Source organism: Corvus cornix, chromosome 7 (genome assembly GCF_000738735.6).
Source record: "Corvus cornix cornix isolate S_Up_H32 chromosome 7, ASM73873v5, whole genome shotgun sequence".
Lineage (NCBI taxonomy): Eukaryota > Metazoa > Chordata > Aves > Passeriformes > Corvidae > Corvus > Corvus cornix.
The window spans coordinates 30,845,674-30,865,973 of NC_046337.1; the positions used below are offsets into that span (position 1 = coordinate 30,845,674).

A 20,300-nucleotide genomic window follows, 5' to 3' on the forward strand; every position below is an offset into this window, starting at 1 on the left:
CATTGCTAAGCCAATTCTGGCTCAGGTATCTGGATAATAGCAAAGCATCTGCTGACTTCAGGTATTACCAATGCCAGTACCACCAATAATTTTAAAAAATGAATCAATAGCACATTTCCCACAAAAGACAATGTGCATGGAACAGCACATCAAATATAAAGAAAACTTGTATCTGAACATGGCACAAGGGCAACACTTACAGAGAAACTCTTCTGATGCACCAGACAGGATCTGATAGAAAATGTGGAAGTTTCTTTCACCTCTGGGCTGCTTAACAACACGAGACTTCTCTAGTAGATCTAAACAAACAAACAAAAATCTCACAGGTCAGGGACAGACTGCTGGAGCAAAACCCTTTAAAATGAATATAACCCTCCATCATTTTCTACTTCATTGCTTTATATCACCATCAGTAAACCAGAAGATGATAAATGGTAGGCATGAACCTTGTCATAGTATATCATGTATCTCAAATATTTCTTTGAGCAAGTGGCAAGCCCAGTGCACTTGTAAAGGCTGCAGTCTATGAGCTGCAAAGAGAATTCAGGTCAGGGAGGCAATGTGCTCAAAAGATGTTAACTGATTTACAGTACCACCACAAAATTAGGATTTGGTGAGGATGTGCGAAGGTTTGAAAAGAGGCAAAATGTTACCAGGCTAAGCATATGAAAGATGGGTAAATGAAAAGGGGAAACCAAATAAAGAAAGCATTTGAACTGAATAATTATGCAGCACTTTGTGATCCTCAGGTACATCAGACTATGAAGTAATTCCCAGTGAGGCTGACAGAAGCTCCATCCTGATATACTTAAAGTGAAAGGAAAAAGCAGCACTTTGAAAAGCAGCACTGCACTGATGGAGTAGCTTGACAGGAAGACTGCTCTCAGTGACAGACACATTTCTAAGCCTTGCTCAGGAGGGCAGGAATCCAGCCAGGCAGCATAAGCAGACTGACTTGTAACACCATGCAACCACCTCAGACTCAACATCATATTTACCACAGAGGTGGCAATTCAAAGGTTGTTCAGTCTGCATTGCACTGGAAGGCTGTGGTTCACAGTGCTCCAGGAGAAGGAAGAGGAATGCAATAAGAGAACATCTGGACAGGTATCGGTGTGATCTGCTGGTTTGGTACTAAACACATGCTTTTTTCTTCTTTTCTCAATAGCACAACTACATTTTTCCAGATAGCAAACACACACTTCCCATGTGTTTCTCTTAAGCTACACATATTCAGGGACATGGAGATAGAGACATTCAGTGCCTCACTCCAAGCACACAGTAAAGGAGTTTCCCCCATGTTCCTACCATGACACACCCACCACATCTCTCTGACTGGGGGTTAAGTTCTCTCTAAGCCTGTGCAAGAAGGAAACTCCCAAAGGGAACTGTCACTCTTCAGAACATCCACAAAGTGAGATGAGGTTTCACAAAGGTAAGACATGGGGAACACCAAGTCATAACATGGGGGTTGTTAAGCACCTCCCCTTGCTGGAATATCTGAGGTGTATTCTACTACACCTTTTCTCAGATTCCTTCCTGCTGAAACTTGAGCCTGTTCAGTCTCAGCAATCTGGGAAGTTAGAGGTGGCACTCAGGTCAGCAACCTTTGTGCTGCAACTCCCCACCCCAGTCCCACCACGGAGGAGCAATTGAGGAGCTCCTGGCCCAGCAGGGCTTAGCCTGAGAGGGGGGGTGTATCTGTCCTGGGGTTCCCTCCATTAACAGAGGAGTGCAATAGAGTGTGTTCCTATTACTGCTGGTTACAGGCAGTGCATGCTGCCTGTGCTGCCTACTGTAATTACCTATCTACATCCCTTCTCATGGAATAGGAAATAAAGACCATTCTGAAGGGCCCAAAGTAACCTCAACATACAAAATTACACAAGTCTTAGAGTCCCTCCTCCACATAAACTACAGCGAGTCAGGTTCAAGAATTACTTTCTGCTCTAATAATTGGCCAGTGACAACAATGACAAAATTCAGACAGTATTATTAATTTTGTGATTGGTTGATAGTAGGACATGTTCCAAGTATTTACAGGCTGAGAGAGGCTCATCCCCCATCCAAGCGTTAATACTTGGGCTGGGAAAGGCAAGGTGAGCAGCAGGCAGCTCAGAGTTGTGCTGGCTGTGAAGGCTCTCCAGGCAAGTGCTGGAACAGATCGCAGCCAAATTTAATCTCAAAAAAATAAACAACTTCAGCTCCCACAGTGGCTACACACACTTCAGGAAATGGCTGTATTCTCAAAGGATATTGAAGCAATGTGGCTTGGCTTATTTGGGTTTAAAAATACTCTACCTATAAATTTAGTCAAATGCTGTCATAAAAGCCCAGCTACACATCCTGGCAAAGTATTGTATGCAAGCCTTCTAATCACATGCATTCAGCAGATTTAAAAAGCAGGTTCCTGAACGTATGTGAAATTAGTTATGTTTAGGAGGATAACTGTTTTGGTTTTTTCACTAGTTTATCTTATTTATATATTTTTAGAAGCAACAAAGTTAACCAATTAACAATCAGTTTTCAAAAGTCCTAACATTCCATATTCTGTCAGTCTTCATAATTGAGGAAAAAAGCTCCAGAAAGGAGTCACTGTCAGAAAATCAGATATTTTCCTTAACAAAGCAGCTGCTGCCAATTCTTTTTAAATCTGTGTTCATCAGGGTTTTTTTTTCCTTTTCTTTCTGTTCACATGCAGACTGAAATCAGACTTGTAAGACAGATCCAGACCATCTGCCCAATTCTTCAGAAAACTTCTTCCCTCTGTTTGCCCTAATTAGCATTTTAATAAATCGACCACATATACCAGTAACTTTTTGTTAACTCTCAGCCAATTACCAATTCTGAGGATCAAACACCTCGAAGAGGAAAGACAAAGCTGCACCTCAGATTGCTGCACGTGGCCACTCAGTGATTCTGTTGACAGTGTGGACAGATGGTGCTCATCTATGTGAAAATCCACAGAACCAAAAACCCCCAAACTCTCTCCACACTACATTTTGTTACATGGCCTATATGAATTATGTATAGGGACTATACAGAATTACCAGGAGAGCACATACAGAATTACATATGGTGTGTTTATGGGTTAGGTGTTATTTCTGCATTCTCTAACAGTGCTGCTGCTTCAATGAGAATGTTTAACCTGGTGCATGCACCAAAGCACCAGGAAAAATTAAATTGCCTTGGAAAAGTTCAACCTTCTTATGTCATACTCTCTGAATACCCATCAATTCGGATGACTCAAAATCCAGCTACAGGCCTCAGATTCTGAAGATTCTTTGTTATTCCTAGATACCAGTGTTTAAATGCAAGAGATCTGTGTAAGCACCCTGCTAAACAATTTGACTGAACATAAAAGAAAAAAAAAAAAAACATGCTGAATACTTCTGCAAACTCTAATGCACAACTTTACACAATTTTTCTTTTTGGTTACTTGACCCATGAACTCAAGGGGTGCAGAAATATTTAGGATATTTGTATTTCTCTAAATATACTAGAAATCAAATCAACATTCAAGAAAGGAGCAAGTAAACAGTAAAACCAAAAAATGACACTACCTTGGTACTTTCTAAATAATCCAGGAGAAGTTTGTTTTAGTCATAGTCTCTTCAGCTGGCCATGACCAAGGACCCTTTTAGCTGCTCAACCGAAGTTACAGAACATATTCTAGTCACAGCAGCTTATTTCTACAGCCACATTTTCTCTTTTCCTACCTTGATTATCTAGCTGTCATCAAAAAAAGTCACTGATTAAAAAGTTTCTCATTAATTTTTCCCTATTATTACCACCAAGTTTATAATAATGTTCTCCTGGAGAAACTGATCCATAATTGTGTCAATCAAAAACAACTACATGGGCAGTATGTGCATTGACAACGACTGCACAATTCTAAGTGTTAAATCCTCATTGCTCAAGTAAGGAATGAATGATGTTTAAAAACAAGCTAATCAAAATGTTTAATATAGTTTGTAGTTTGTTTTTTCAAACTCTTCCTAATTTAGGCAAAACCATTGCCCAGGTGGTGGCAACTGTGCTAAGAGGAACACCAAGGGAGATGTTGCAACAAGTGAAGATTAAAAAAGAAAAATCAAAAAGAAAATCAACAAGAATGGGTATCTCTTCCCATAATGTCTAATTGTCCAATTTGTACAGTATTTCCCTAAGGAAAGGAGCTTTCCAACAGCAACCACACAACAGCTCAGGCTGCAGATTTCTCAGTAATTACTTCCGACTTTTAAAATGAACAAACAAGTTGCAAAAAAGAGTAAGTTGCAAAGTTATCACTTTGCTAGCTTTAAAAAAAAAAGAAAAAGTTGTTGCCTTAGATAAACAGCATAGATTTCTTCCATGCTGTTGTTGGACAAGATGGCAAAACAGGGCCCTTTCTTAATCTCTTGTTATTTGGACTCTAAGGACATTGTGCTGGTTAAAAATGGCTTTTCCAGATCAGGCATTGCGTATCCTTTACTTCACAACCTGCACCACTGTTGTCTCCTAGTTAATCATTAAATCACTGAAGGGCTTAGGCAGATTAGGAAAGATCACCTAGTGCTAAGAGCCAGGTATTTTTCAGCAGGAAATTCCAGGTGAAACACGAAAATTTAAGACTTACAAAAATTCTGGGAAAGATATTGTAAGATCCATGCTTTTCAAAAGGTCTAAACTATTGTAAGTGTGAAACATTTTGAGCTGTACTATGCAAAACCACTTCAGCCACCAAATTTAGTGTACACAAAACAAGTCACAAAACTAACAAACCAAGTGTGCACACAAACACTGCCTTAAGTACAAAACATGCAGCGTCTGTGGACAAAGAGTCATATTTTAGAGCTGAAAAAAGCTATTGCAATTAGCATCTATTACTTCAAAACCAAACACACCTATTTTTACATAAGGTAGGTATTATTATGTAATTGCAGGTGGAAAAGAAACTACCATTCTCCTTTCTCTCATCCTCACTAACAGAGTAGTTATAATAAATGGCAAACTAAGAATAGTACTGATCTTTTCTGTAATTTATTTCCACAATATTACATGCAGCAACACATAGAGCAACACTCTAATGCTGCCTTTACTAGTAAGTGCTCCGTAAAAAAACCCCTCTGAGTGCGTAAGTGCTGACAAGACTGTCCACTGCAACAGCAGTGACTGTAAACAGCCCGCAGGAGGGCAGAAAGAGCAGATACACCTCAGACCCAATTCCAAGAGAGAAAATGTAAATGCCATTTCCCTGTTTGCAGGTGCCATTTAAAGCAGCAACACACCTTTAAGCAGGGATTCATGTTTGCTACTAAACCGTGATGGGATGCCCACAGTCCCAGGTGGCAACACAGAAAAGGTTTCATGTTTACCAATGCTCACAGGAGTAGTTTGGATTTCCTAACCCCAGCACATGAAACAGGGCACCCATGGATGGATGGGCTGGCTGGCAGCTGGCACCAGGACTGAGCACCTTCCATGGGCTCCAGCGTCTCCCACCCATTAGGAAAACAAGCTGGGATGTTCACAGAAAGCTAACAAAAAGGGAGGACTAACAACTCAGGCTTACAGCACACCTCAGTCAGCCTTCTTCGCCCTCCTACTCACCCCCACACCTGCTGGTGGAGGATCAAACAACACATGCTGCCTTGTAGTCTCAGGGGAAAAAATTCCTACTGAAGTAAAAAACTGAAAGTTTGCATAAATCACATTCATTTCAAATTTTCCATCCCCAATTTCTTTTTATGACTGTTCATGATGATATAACAATATATCAATTTCCTTGGAAACCAGCACAGTCAGAAGATCTGAGCTGCCATGTACTGTACATGAAATGAGACTGCACAGATTTTACACTGTTCAAACACAACATTATCTTCAGTTTGGGTACATACCAGTTCTGAATTTACAGATGCCACAAATCCCTTCCATTTCATTACTTCCATTCTGATTCTACTCAAAAGATTCACCCTTCTGTTTATGGCACATTAAATGTTTCAGACCTATCAGCTGGATATTCCCACTGGCTGCACACTGGACAGGGCAGACATGCAGTGTGCACTGTCATGATAATTTCACCCTCTAACTCCATCTGGTAAAAGCTTAACCCATCCCATTAAGAAGCAGGAGATCATTGAAGGGCACCAGGAGAATGGCCTGAGGGAAGGTCACAGCAGCACCAGCCACCACACAAAGGTTTACCATGGGCAGAGGGACCAGCCTTCCACAGAGCTTCACAGCATTCCAGAGCAGGACAGAACAGGCCATTCCAAAAGAGACCTTTCAGCCTAATAGGTCTCTGCTTATCTACACCAGCCTGATAAAATTAGTAGCTTATCTTGGTTACCATTCTTGCCACCAAAATAACCTGTATGTTCACCGTGTCTGCTTCAAGCCACTCACAGTATGAAATACATCTGGGTGACATAGGCTGTGGCCCAAATAGCCCACTACCTTAACTGACATTTGGAAATCAAGCTGGTCAAAAACAACTATTAAAGTTTAATCAAAGCATTATGATGTCATCTTCACATCATATTAATACCAAACCAACAGATGGTCAGAAATCAAAGAATATTTATTAATATTTTCATTATCATACTTTTCCTTTTAAGCATAAGAAACTTCAGCACTTGATGCAACTTGACTTCATGCTTGATGAATTATGAAGACAAATCCTGATTTTGACTTAAACCAGAGTAAATTCTGAGTGGTGTGAAAGAATTTAGGCCCCCAATATCCTCAGAATGGTGATACCTCACAGAAAAAGACATTGGCATTGCAATGCACTGCTGCAGACATGTGGAAAAGATCTAAGGCAGCACAATCAACTTGCTTTGAAACTGCAAAGAATTTTAAATCTCTTTTAAAGAGAGATGGATACAGTACCAAATTTTGCAAACATTTAATCAAAGATGCAATATATTAACATGCTGCTATGGGAACTCAGTATTTACCTGTGACATACCCTGCCAAGTATGAGGCGTTTCATAGTTCAACAAGTAACATCTTTTCCACAATAGGGCTTACACATCATGTCTTTATTCTTAAATTGAATTAATCTTCTTGCTATTAGATATTTATTACATGTGACAAGACAGAAAGAATGCCTAAAACAGGCATATTTTAGACAGATCCAGAAATATGTCTGCCCTTTGATACATATGTCATCACATCATTACAATTACATGTAATGTTATAATTACACCATGCAAAGATTTATGGGGCAGATAAACCACAGGGCAACTATTTGGATTGCCTTTTGATATGACACAATATTTTAATTACATGACTCAGTGCAGTACTTTCAAAGACAGACTGTTACATGTCCACTCTTACAAAGGAGGGTTCATTTTTATGTATCCATTCTGAATGTGAAATAAAAAGAAACTAGTAACAGCCTTTTAGAACCTTTTCACTCACATTTAATTATTATGAATATATTATGTTTGGCCCCTAATTTTGTTGACTGCCAAATGTCAAATCTAATAGACATCCACAAACACTTATATAGTGACTAATTTGAGTTTCAAGATCTACTCTGTCACAAAAATCATGCTCTTCAGGCACAGTTCCAAAAGGTGACCTGGTCCAGAAAAAATGTCTGCCCTCTGAAAAAAGCCAAAACCTACATTTATGTGCAAAATTCTTCACAGTGTTTTTAAAATGTTTATGTTATATATGGAGAGTACAGTTCACCTTGGGTGAGTCTCATTATTTCACAACCAGTAAAATGCCAATGGAGTCAAAAGTCACATCTTTAGAAGCAGCAGATGAATTTGGCTGAGTGGAAAGAGAGGTCAAGGCTAGGTCAGTGACACCTAGTATAGTCACTCACTGCTCTCTTCCTCCCCTTTAAAAAAAAAAAGAAAACCAAACAAATATAGCTTTATATAGCACAGAGGAGAAATTTATTTTAAAAGTGGCACTTAAACCCTCAAAAGAAAAGCAAGTCAAAGCATTCTGGGCTGCCATTCAATTCCCAGCCTTTTTCCTCCCAACAGAGAGCTGGTCAGAATTTCTGAATTGCTACAGGTGTCATAAAACAACCTCCAAGGCCACCTTTGCCTCCCTAAACTCAACAGATGTTCATCCTCTCTCATTATAAACCTTTTCCTACACTTTGAGGTGTGTAAATTAGCACAGAAGGCTCTGGTTCCAAGTGAACATACTCATCTCATAGTGATCTCCAGCACACTTTGTATCACCCTTGCAAATTACAGGACAGCATCATCTGGACATCATCTGCCATAAATACATGACCCATCAAACCTAGTGACACAACTGATTCCAGGGATTCAAGCATAAAAAGACCCTCAGATATCCATATGCATCTGCCACCAGCTTCAGAAACAACACACAGACTCACACGCATCACTCTGTACCTTTGAAACAACACAGTCAATTCAATATTCATGCTTACTTCTTCAAGTCTGTTTTCACTCACTCTAAGGTACTTTATCCAGCACCGTAACAGCAAAAAAAATTAAAAAGCAGAATTTATCACATAATGGAGAGAGATTCTATTAGACAATCACAGCTGATCTTTTCAATAATTTAACCATCTCCCTTTTTATACAAAACATTTTAATCTGTGAATATGCTGATACCAGAAGTAATACTCACAGTTGCTTATAACTCCCCCAAGTGGGTCACCTTTGAAATCAAACTCAATATCCATGTATTTTCCCTGTGAAAGCAACAGATTTTAAGATTATAAGTTCTGTTTAAGAAAAACTGCTCAAGACATTGTTTAAGTTAGTTGCTTGAAAGGTTAAAAGAGTGATCTGAGAGTCTCCTGTCAGATTTCTGAAAAACAGAAAATTATTCAAATCTTCTAAGACATTATCACAGCCAGGGATTTTTATGAAAACAGCTTTAATCGGGTCTGTAAAGCAACCCAGTAGCTTGCTCAGTTTCTAAGGTTCTATGAAGAAAACGCACGTTATACAAACTTCCATCGGAGTGCCAGGAACACCAAACAATCCCTGCAGCCATTTAGGTATCGCCATGCTTATTTACTTATTTAGGATGCAGGAAGAAATGATCTTGCAGGCGGCCTTCTTTCCTCAATGGGAGCTCTCAGAGCGTGAATCAAGGCAGCTGACGGAGAGCCACTGAGTCTGGCCCGAAGGAGTGGCTGGCAGCGAGCGCTGCTCGCAATCGCGGGACGTCTGTCCCTGAGCGTGTGCCTGCCTTGTAAAAGTGATGGATTCTTCCCGCTGAACTCTCTCCCTCGTAACTCAGGAGACCAGAGGCAACAATTAACGGGCTGTCACCGCACAAGCGATTTCAATCCTGGCCATGCTGGCGCAGTATGTTTCCTTGACTTCTGCTTGACTTTTCCACATCATAGAAGATTGCTCTGGTCTTCGCATCATTTTAATTTATTTGACAAGTGCTTAATGTAGTAACAGCTAAATTTAACAGTGACAAAATGGACAGAACCACACTGTGCAGAAAAGGCAAAAGCAATGCTGCTCGCACTGGCAAGGCAGTTAAGAGAGATAAAAGCTGCTGGTAGTAATTCAGCCAAATTCCACCCTCTGGCGCACACTTAACAGAGGACGCTGTTCACTGAGAGGGAGGGGGGTGAACACTGGAACAGGCTGCCCAGAGAAGCAGGGCAGGTTCAGGGCCAGCCTGGACAGGGCTCTGAGCAACCTGGTCCAGTGGAAGGTGTCCCTGCCCATGGCAGGGAGGTGGAATGAGGTGGCCTTTAAGGTCCATTCCAGCCAAAACCTTTCTAAGATTCTAGGACAAAAACAGCACATTGAAAAGCCTTGTGTTTATACTTCCTTATTCACTGCATTTAGGAAGAGATTGGGTTTTATTTATTTTTCTATTTTACTTTTAATTACAGAACATAAAAACCAAGCACTTTACACTGACTCACTCAAAGATACTTTCTAATTTACTGAGTATTTTGTCAAGGCTGGCTTGACTCTACTTAAACTCTTATTTTCCTTGCTGCCAGATGAGGTAGCTAGACAGGACAGTATTTGTACTGTCTTGTTCAAGGTTAATTCTGAGCTGATTCAAATTTCAGAGATAAAAAAATTAAATCAGATAATTAAATTTTCATTTCCCATAGACTGGGACAGCTGGGTGTTTCCAAAAGTATTTTTAGCTCTGTGTTTATAAGCAAAGACTTGAAAGGCAAAATAGTTGTTAGTTGCACTTTGTCCTGGAAAGACTTCTGGGCTGTCTGCTCATCATTTCAGTAGTGTCAGGTCTGATAACTGCAATGTTTCTACCCTTTCTATTAAAAAACATTTTAAAGATCTCTACAGGTGCCCCAAATTTTGGCCCTGCCCTCGTGATGAACACCCCTTGCTCTGTTCACAATCAGACGCAATGAGCTGCAGAAGGAGCATTCATAGACATATGGAACATCATCAACTCTTGACAATTAGAAGGGAAGGGGAGGAAATCTCCCAAGTGGAAAAAAAGCGCCTCTCTCCAGTCTCACAATGTCCAGCACTTTCATCCATTTGCTTTTACTCACAACACACCATTCTCCCAGTTTATTGATCTTCCTTCTGTTGTCAACTTTATACATCTCACAATATTACTCTTCTGGACACAAGTGAGCAAATGACAGAGTTGTACTCAGCTTTCTGATTTTAGCAGGAGAAACTATGATAAGTATTCACACTTCTGAACCTCTCAACTCTAGCTTCAACTTCTCTGTTTTCCCAACTGTCAATTCTGATAATTTCTCATTCAGTTTCATGCTAGAAAAGGCTGAATTCAACCAGCTGATTATAAAGAATTTAAGCAAAAAAGTAACATTACAAATGTTTATATTAAAACCAAAGTTGTGAACATATTTTGAAATGTTATAGAAAGCAAATGGGAACCTAAAGTAGTAATTTTAACAAAAAATATATACATATGAATGGAAAACAAGATCACAAGGAAAGATCTATTTGCTAAGCAGACCAGTTGCTGGACACATGGTCACTGACACAAAAAGCCACCAGTGCCAAAAAATTAAAGAACCCAGCTGCACTGTAATTACGTTTTCATCCGGTCACAGGCTGCCACATCCTAATTTTGTTTTTCTTTTTTAGCCTCTACTTTGATATTCAATTGAACTCTATGCCCATATCAGAAACCAAAAAGATTTCTGGCAAGGAGGTGAAATGTCTTTTAAGAGGGGTCACTAACAGTGCCCTCCTAACACACTGGTGAAGGGGAACAAGCTCCAATGTACAAAATGAAATACTGATTGTTGCTGAAGGTGTTTGCCTTCTTCAAACACCACAGTCCTCAGACAACTACAAGAAAGCTCCCCAAATTATTCCTTCCCTCTTCACAGATGCCTCGATGGGTGACACATGGTAAACCAGAAGTAGCCAACAGCACAGCATGCTCCTCAAAAAGGACTGAAGAAAATACTTACAAATCTAGAGGAGTTGTCATTCCGCGCCGTTTTGGCATTTCCAAAAGCTGGAGAAAAACAAATATGACAAGCAAATCTATCAGTAAAAAAACACTTAAATGATAAAATATCCAGGTCTGCTTATATATTTAAAGGAATTACAGACTTCTGAGAAACAATACTCTGCTCATTGTATGGGCATCAGTCACTGGGGACAGAGTGTGACAGACATGATCACAAATGAGAAAAACCTACAGAAGTCCAAAGAAGTTTAGTCTCAACACCTTCCTTGTTTAAAAAAGCTAAAGAAAAATGTACAAGAGGAAATGGTTCCAAAACAAAACTGCACCCATATTAAGCATATATCTTTGGGGTTTGAATCAACAAATTCATGATTTTATTACCCAAATAACTAAATACAGGAAATACTTCTTCCTCTTCATTTCAGAGACAGAAATGAATCCTAGTTCCCAGAAAAGAGTATGTTAAAAGCTGGAGGCCAGAACGGAGGAAATTACAGAATGACACTTAAAAATTGTTTGCATGGGACAGTTTAATCAATGCTTTGAAACTGACTTATTTACACCATTTCCACTCATTAGTCCTACCTTAAGGTGAATATTAATCAGCTGAAATCAGTCAGGTTTACAATGAAAGTTTGTCTTCAGCTTGACCTAAACCAGCTTTCTGAATAGTTTGGTTTCAATTTCTTTAGCTCAAGTTTTATGACAATGAAAATTCTCTGAGAAAGGACTTCCCAGGGCTATGTTCAGATAGGCAGTCAACATCTTAGAGCATGGGCAGGACAAGAACTCAGACTGGGGGACAATTCCAGCTCTGAAACTCACACATTGTCCAAGCACATGGAGTCAAACAGGAGTGTCCACTCCATCATTAGGTACAGCACTCCTACTTCCAACAAGAGACTTTATTTATCCCAGTATTTATTTACATAGCATATATATATTTTCAAAGATCCAGTCAAATCAATGGTTTTTGGGCAGAAATAAATACATGCCTTTAGGCTTCTACAAACTTGCATGAGTAGACTTATTCTTGACCAAAGAACTAGAGCCAAAATGAAAAGTTTGTTGATCCTAAAGGCCAGGATAAGTGAAAGAATTGTTTTTAAAATCTTTATGCCCTGCAATAAATCATCTTTTCAACAACCAAATCTCTGAGCTGCATTTTCTTAAACGCAGTGCTGAACAGTAGAGTCATTTATAACTGCATGGAGTCAAGCACAAATGTTCCATTATAAAGCATGAGACACATTCCTTGGTTTTCCCTAAAGTTCATTGTTTCTAAAAGTTAATTTACAGTAGCAACTGTAGTTTTAAAAAAATAATCCCATAAGATAAATTATGCATATGTAACATTTATGTAATTTTCTTGCACTGCAGTTTGACTGAAACAGAGCTACATAACCAAAGAAAAATAAATCTGACCACAAATGCTTAATTTCTCTCTAAAACCTATATAAGCAGCCAGGCTTGCTCAGTTTTTATTCCTTATGGAATAAGCCAGTGTTCAACCTTCCAAAAAAGCTAAACAGGCACTACCAGCACACCAAGCAGAACAAATAGTACCTTAAAATGATAAGGCAATCTTCAGTAAGCCTAGCTGATTCCTCTTGCATTAAACCAAAGCTTCACAAACCAACAAGAAATCAAACACATTTAGCAGTCCCTGGGGAACAATCTAGCTTTGGCAAGAAAAGCCTCTGCACCCACCATGCCATTTCTGTCTATATCTGAAATCTGCTTCCAGAACAGAGATAAAACAATGCAGCTCTTCTCTGTGAACCCAAAACAATGGAAGGCTGCAATCCCCCCATTCAGCTCTAAGGGGAACACAGCTGATCATCAAAGAAAGGCTTATCCAGCACTTCCATTATTCTTAAACATCAGCATTTCATCCTTTCTTTACAAGTCTTTGCTTACAATTTCTGTTCTTTGTACAAAGACCACGTTTTAACTGTCCAGTTCCCCACTGCTCTCTGCCCACTTTCTTGCATTCCCTTTTCTTTTTTTTTAACTTTTCCCTCTGTTCTTGCTTGTAGAGTGCTTGTCCCCTACAGACTCCAATTCATCACATATAAGCAAGGCAATAAACATAATGTTGACACTCAACAGTCTTTACAAACATCACATATGATCTGGCCATAGTGCAAAATTGTCTTTTGACAACTGACTTTGTCTCAGCCCTACAACAGCTTCGAGAATTCTGGGAAAGACTGAGCCAGGAATCGACACAATAGACCTAAATAAGTCAATGCTAACCAAGGAACTTCTGAAGGCAATTATTAGACGATGGGACAACACTGCAAGCTTTAAGGATCATATATCCTATCTCCAGGAAAAAAAAAAAAACAAAGAAGATCCTGTTTCTGGCGGCCAACATCTTTAAAATAAAATGACTAATTAAAAAAATAAAAGTCTTTCATGGGAGAGCAGGAATGGCAGTTGTCAGGACAACAGGCCAACAGCCACCAGACCCAGGGAACATTAAGTCTCAGGGAACAACAGGCATGCATATGGATTGGCTTCGTTTTTTCTAAGATCCATTTCTTCACCCTTTTTTTTTTCTAAAAGAAAAATAATGTCTTACAGAGCTTGTTTGTTTACTAGAGACTATAATAATATGATTTGGAAGGAAATGAATCAGAGGGACTGAAGTCAAGTCTTTTGATACAGACAAACATCATCAAGGCAGGGTAAAGAAAGGGTAAGCCCTCTGAGAGCAGCAGGAGGAGGAGGCTGGGAAGTATGACCTAACTTCCTAAGCTCTTCCTTCATGAGGGAAACCATTTTCTTCTCAAGAAAACCTACATGGAACTGAAAAAAATCTTGCAGCTGTATTCACATAAAGCATCTCCTATGGTTTTGGACCCCAAATAACAACGAAACATCATCAGGCACAGTTTTCCAAACCAGCTCAGCGGGAACACCAGTACACACACAGGTAATATGCTTATACATGTACATGCTCTGTGAGATTCTTACCTTCAAGGACTGGATTTGACTGCAAAAGTTGTTCTTTTACTTGATTAACCTCTGCCCCTTTTCCACACACAGCAGCTACATATGACATAACAAGTTTGCTGGCCTCTGTGGGGGAGAGCCAAATAAAACGGTGATAAGCATTGGCAAAAAGGCCACAACATTATTCTACAGACTAAATCTCCGTCACATTTTCTCAATGCCAGACAGGAACGGTGAGCACATTCATCTCAGTTTTATCCTGCATTGTTGTACCATCTGGAAATGCAGAAGGAGCATACCCTGCCATGAGACCCATGCCATTACATCAGCAATTCTCTTGATTTAAACACCCATAGCCTCTACTGAAGCTAAAAGAAAGCCACCACTGGATACAGCACATTACCTGCTCCTTTTACATTTAGCCTCAGTAAGAGGCATTCTTCAAGGGAAGAACATTATCCCCTGCTGACACATTGGAAATGTTTTAATCTAGCCTGAAAATAAACAGTCTCAGGCAGTTTCAAGACACAAAATTCAATCAGTTTATATCAGCAGATACACAACAAGTGCAAACATGCAACACTTGTACACATGTAATTACAACTGTAATCTACAAGCAACTGAGTAACTGCAGCATCACATAACGTGCTGCAGTCTGTTTGAAAGTATAACCAACAGAGAAAGTGAAGCATTCATTTAAACAATGAAACTAATTTGGAGGTGCTTTTAACAAAGTCTGGAACAATTTTTAGACTCTCAAAGCTGGGTTCATAGGGGTGTCAACCACCCATGATAGAAACGAAGATCAGATAATCCATCCAACCCTTATGTTTTTGCTGGTCAGAAAAAAGCAGCTGGAAAATGATTCTGTTTATAAAGTGAGTCTGTGATGGTTACTATGATGCAAGACAGTGAAATTTGAGGCAATATTGGCTGATATACAATGTAATTACTAACAGCTGGAAACCCTATCAATTCAAGACTGTGGTCATAAAAAAATCATTACATCACATTTGTAACAGATCTTCAAAGATCTATTACAAATTTAAGGGTCGCATTGCAGGAAAGAACTGACGGATTAGATGCTATCCCTTGGATTTTGATTTTTTCTATTTAACCAAATTTGTTAGCATTGTATTACTATCCCATAATGTAGAGGAAACTGAGCAAACATACCACACAGGGAGCAAGCAAGGAGCAAAAACTATAGGTGTGTTAAGAAGGCTCCCGTCTCCTTTATTTGTGCCTCGAACAAAGCTCTCCTTTTTAAGACTCTGTTCCCTCCAGAGCTTGGAATTACCAAATTATTTAATTTGAGATATTTCCTAAAACAGTCAACATCTTTAAGCAGAGCCACTCAATCACTGAGAGAAGCATGCATCAAAGCAGCAAAAAAGCTGTAATAATAGTTCACACACAATGACTTCAATACAGGCTTTGAACATCAGTGAAAGAAAATAAAGGCCCTTTCTCTTTTTAGGAACTGCGTTTGGCCCAAGAAAGACACCAGGAAGGGAATTTTCACCCTAACATCTCAAAACATTTAAATACATCACTTGTTCTGGTGATGCACCATGTTTCCTTGCCCAGTGTTACTATCAGTTAATATGAAAAACATGCAGAGAAGCAAGAACAAAATAGGAAGCAAATAAACAGACCCAACCGATGACAGTTCAGTTTCAGTTCTTCTAGGGCAAAAATGTCAAATATTCTGGCTACCAAAACTTTAAAACACAGTTGTATAGTGTATCTGTACTAGGAGGTTTGTTTCCTTAACTCCAGGAACTTTTTACCCACCCCCCTGCACTACCACTCCCCTTTATTTTTAATGAAAACCTGAGTTCTCACCTCATAGACCCATTTCAGCAACAGCAGTTACATTAAATGTTAGAGAATATCACAGATTCCAAGTCGATGAATGACTTGAATTTCAAATCCTAGACGATTTTGTACTTACCTTTATAAAAAAGGAACAATTCATAATATTTCCCATATGGCTATAAAAAATTACAGAATAGTCAAAATCCCTATACAAATCTGAATTTACTATTTACATATAGCAAAGTTCAACAACTCAACCTCTGATTCACCTTTCAAATGAATAAATCAATAATATGTGTACTTCAGTTGTATGAGGTGCTTGATAATTCACAGTTCGTGAGGCAATCAAAAGTTAAAACACCACCAGTACAGGACTCTTTTCTAAAGTCTGAACTTCGAGACAGAACCTCAGTCATATTAATAAGAACTTGGGTTTTTTAATCTGCACTTTTACTGAACACATTTTCCTGTTATTGAACTGTAAATAAGGATTATATTACAAGACTTCAAGACCTCTCAATTGGATGCCACTAATTAAGGAGCACCAAAGATGAAGTCTGCATTTTATATTTTCACAAAAGTCTTGGAAAGCAACTTCTTGTAACCTACTTTAAGTCTTGCTCAGAATAAGCACACAAAGCCCCGTATAGCCTCAGATTCAAAGGAAAAATCTCTCAAATTACTTGGAAACAGATGTATGCCTTCCTACCCGCTGCCTCTTTTGCAAGTCACCTCTGTTTTAAATTGCTGTCTTTGAAAATAACTGGCTTCTTTCTTTTTTAAAGTCTACCTAAAATGTACTGCAGTTACGCAATCCTCACTTGGTTTCTAACCTTCCAGTTGAAAAACTAGCAGTCGTTTTCAAGGAAATGTCAGCTTTGCCTAAGAAACTCAGTGTTCTGGTACACAAGCCAATCTTAGCACTGAAGTTGAGCACAGTGTGCAAAAGGCTGATAAAATTTCCAAAGTAATCAGCTACTGTTATTTCTTGTCCTTAGACAAATAGCATAATCCAGTTTTTAAAGGCATGTATTTATTGAGAGACAAGTAGAAGTAGAAAGTCTAGAAAACCCAGAGCATTCTGTTTTCTAATCCAGTTTTTAAAGGCATAATCCAGTTTTTAAAGGCATGTATTTATTGAGAGACAAGTAGAAGTAGAAAGTCTAGAAAACCCAGAGCATTCTGTTTTCTACACCTTCAAGTTTCCCACCAGCAGAGCCTAAATGTTTTCTGGCCCTTGGAATATTCTGTGACAAGTCAGCATTACTTTGGTACAACTCTGGATACTGATGAGGACACTGTACTAACATGAAATGGGACTTAAACATGGTGACAGTGTGAAAAAACCACTATTTTATGTGAGTTCACACTTGCAGCAACAAGTGTGACAGCACCCCTTTTCTGCAATGGCCAGACACAAAGAGTTACTGACATCTCTCAACTCTTACAGACTCCAGCACCCCTTTGCCAGACTCTGAACAACCCTGAATGTTTTTTAATCAGGTCCAAACTGCTCCTTACCTGTTTTCCCAGCTCCACTCTCTCCTGTAATAAGGATGCATTGGTCTTTGTCCTGGTCCCTTAAAGACCTGTAAGCTTCATCAGCCAGAGCAAAGCTGCAAAGAAAGAGCGAGACAACTGAGAATTAGAAAAAAAAAAAAAAAAAAAAAAAAAAAAAAACCCTACCAAATACCAATGATAATTACAATCTGTCCTTCACACATCCAGGAAAAAAACCCAACCAATAAAAACCCAAAATCCTCCAAGTGCTAATGTTGCATAACTGATAAAAGCATTCATTTTACAGAATATAAAGATCCACAGAAGCAAAATTGATACTTTTTATCAGAGGCTTACTTAGACCTCCTCCAGGAACAAGCAAAGATAATCTTGAAGTTTTTCTAAAGATAGCAAAGTCAAAATAAAATAACAGAATTTTAGGGAAATGTAGCTATCTTTCTTCATTGAACAAAATGTCATATTCTTCACTGAAAAAAATGTCAATGCATCATCAGGGTGTGTTCTGTCTGACAACATCTCTAAGATAAAAGAAACAGGAGACCCCTGAGCAGTAACTAAAATGCAATTTCTGCTCAGTAAGAAGAAATCTCACAACCTTATAAAACACTGAGCATTTTAAGCCTTTGAGTATAGCTGGACTTGTGCATGAATATGCAGAATTATTTCCCACTAACTGTGTTCTTAACCCACTAAGTGTGATGTCATATAGGGAACCTAAAGAATATAATAAGAGCCAACAGATTTCCTGTACCAAAAATGTCTTTTCCTGGAGCTCAGAATAATCATGACCCCGAAACCCCTGGGCTGCAATTTGAATCCAGATGTGCTCTGCTGCCATGCAGCAACATATATTCCGGAGAAATGCAGATGTTTTATTTGTATTTAGTTTTCTTTAGTAGTAATTTTGAGACAGAGTAAAGATTTTCCTTCAACTGCATCTTTCAATTAATGGAATGAAGTACTCGGTAAACTAAGCATTTTTCCCTTGGAAAAACTTAAACAAGTAGTATCTGTAAAAGGACATAAAAGCAAAATCCAAATAAAAAGGCACACGTGCATTACCCAATTAAAGAAAAAATATGATATCCAAACAGGGCATATTTTTACATGAAATAAACAGCTGTTCAACAGACCAAGAGCTTTGTTAGATTACTGCATCTAGTAAAATATTTAGTGTTTGTATGTATCCAAAAGTGGATATTGTTTATTATTTACAGCAAAAAAAAACATGTATGAAAACCAGAAATGAACTCTCAGGTCAACATAAGATGCAGAATCGCTGCAGGTTCAATGCACTTTTTAGAAACTTGATTCTTTCTTCTACAACAGTTCAGGAACTTTGTATTCAGCTGATAATCGCAAACAGATCAAGTATTTGTTTTGGACAACATAGCTATATGGTGCTTTTTTCCACAGGCAACCACAGCCCCTTTATAGAAAAGCAAGCTCTTTGTCATGACACCAGTTAGAGAAAGCAGGAACAGTACAAAGCAAGCAGTGAGAGCCACGCAGGGCATTTTCTAGAGGCTTCTACTGCTGCAGTTTGAAAGCTTCAAATATTAAATCTATATATCCCCAAATTAGTCCGTATTTATTGCTACTGCTGTCCCTTAGCTCCAGGCTTCTCTCCCCAATAAGTTTATGAAGAGCATGACATGTTGCCTCCAATTTATCATCAGGTGCATGTGCAACACCGTCTTTTCTACTTCCTCACCCCTCACCTGTATGAGACTCATCTCATATTTGCTTATTTGGGTTTTGGTTTCGTTTGCCTATTTGGTTTCATGGTCACATCATGCTACCAGCCCAGCCACCCTGCAAGAGACCAGGGTAACCAAGTGAGGGGCATTTTTAAAGGTTAGGAAACTGGTAAATGAAATACCTTGCAGCTCCTTTGCTACTAAGCAGTAACACCCTCCCCTCCCTCTCTAGGGCCTGCCAAGGATGCTCATGCCATCGTTTTGCCCCTCCTTGTGCCCCTGCCATCTTCTCTCCTGCAGCACATCTGCCTCCCCAGCTCCATGACCCGCCCAGGGCTCCACCTCTCTCACTGCTTTTCTCCAGCCTACTTTGTCCAAGGCACTAAATTACAATTCTCCTTTCTGGACAGATGGCTGGGCCATCCACTTAACACCCGTGATCAAAGGTCATTAACTCCTTTTGATACATATCCCATTGAACCCGGAGCAAGGCTGATCTCTCAAACCTTAATACTGCTGTGCTGATTGAAGCATTTGAACTCAGTAGTTCAGCTGGAGGTGAAAATGTGTTTACGAGAGAGTAGCAGGCTGTAATGTTTCTAGCATTACAACAAAGTCACATTGTGATGTGGCCAACACGCTGGAGAACCAGCAAAAAAAATATAAAATACTCTGCTGCTGCTGAGAGACCATGACACAATTTCTGGCACCCATTTCACTGTTTGGAGTCCAAGCTACAGTAGCAATAACACTTTACCAGACTCTCTTACAGGACATATTTAGGAAATTAATAATATTTGTTGAATGTTGCTGCAGATATACTTGCAATTTGAAAAGTACAACAGCACTCAGAAAAGCTCATTCCAGAAGAGATTACCTTCTTTTTCATAAGGAAAAAATTAA

At 39.1% G+C, this 20,300-nt stretch overlaps 1 protein-coding gene across 7 annotated transcripts in view; it reads right to left on the reverse strand.

Moving 5' to 3' along the window:
* Nucleotides 1-20,300, reverse strand: part of MYO1B (myosin IB) — a 110,158-nt gene that overhangs the window by 43,907 nt on the left and 45,951 nt on the right. For all 7 annotated transcript variants that reach the window (XM_039554879.1, XM_039554877.1, XM_039554878.1 and 4 more), the window contains exons 4-8: nucleotides 17,698-17,792; nucleotides 14,377-14,481; nucleotides 11,393-11,439; nucleotides 8,611-8,674; nucleotides 201-299 (exon numbers count right to left, since the gene is read on the reverse strand). In XM_039554879.1, coding sequence (XP_039410813.1) covers nucleotides 201-299; nucleotides 8,611-8,674; nucleotides 11,393-11,439; nucleotides 14,377-14,481; nucleotides 17,698-17,792 — 410 coding nt within the window. The remainder of the gene's footprint in view (nucleotides 1-200; nucleotides 300-8,610; nucleotides 8,675-11,392; nucleotides 11,440-14,376; nucleotides 14,482-17,697; nucleotides 17,793-20,300) is intronic.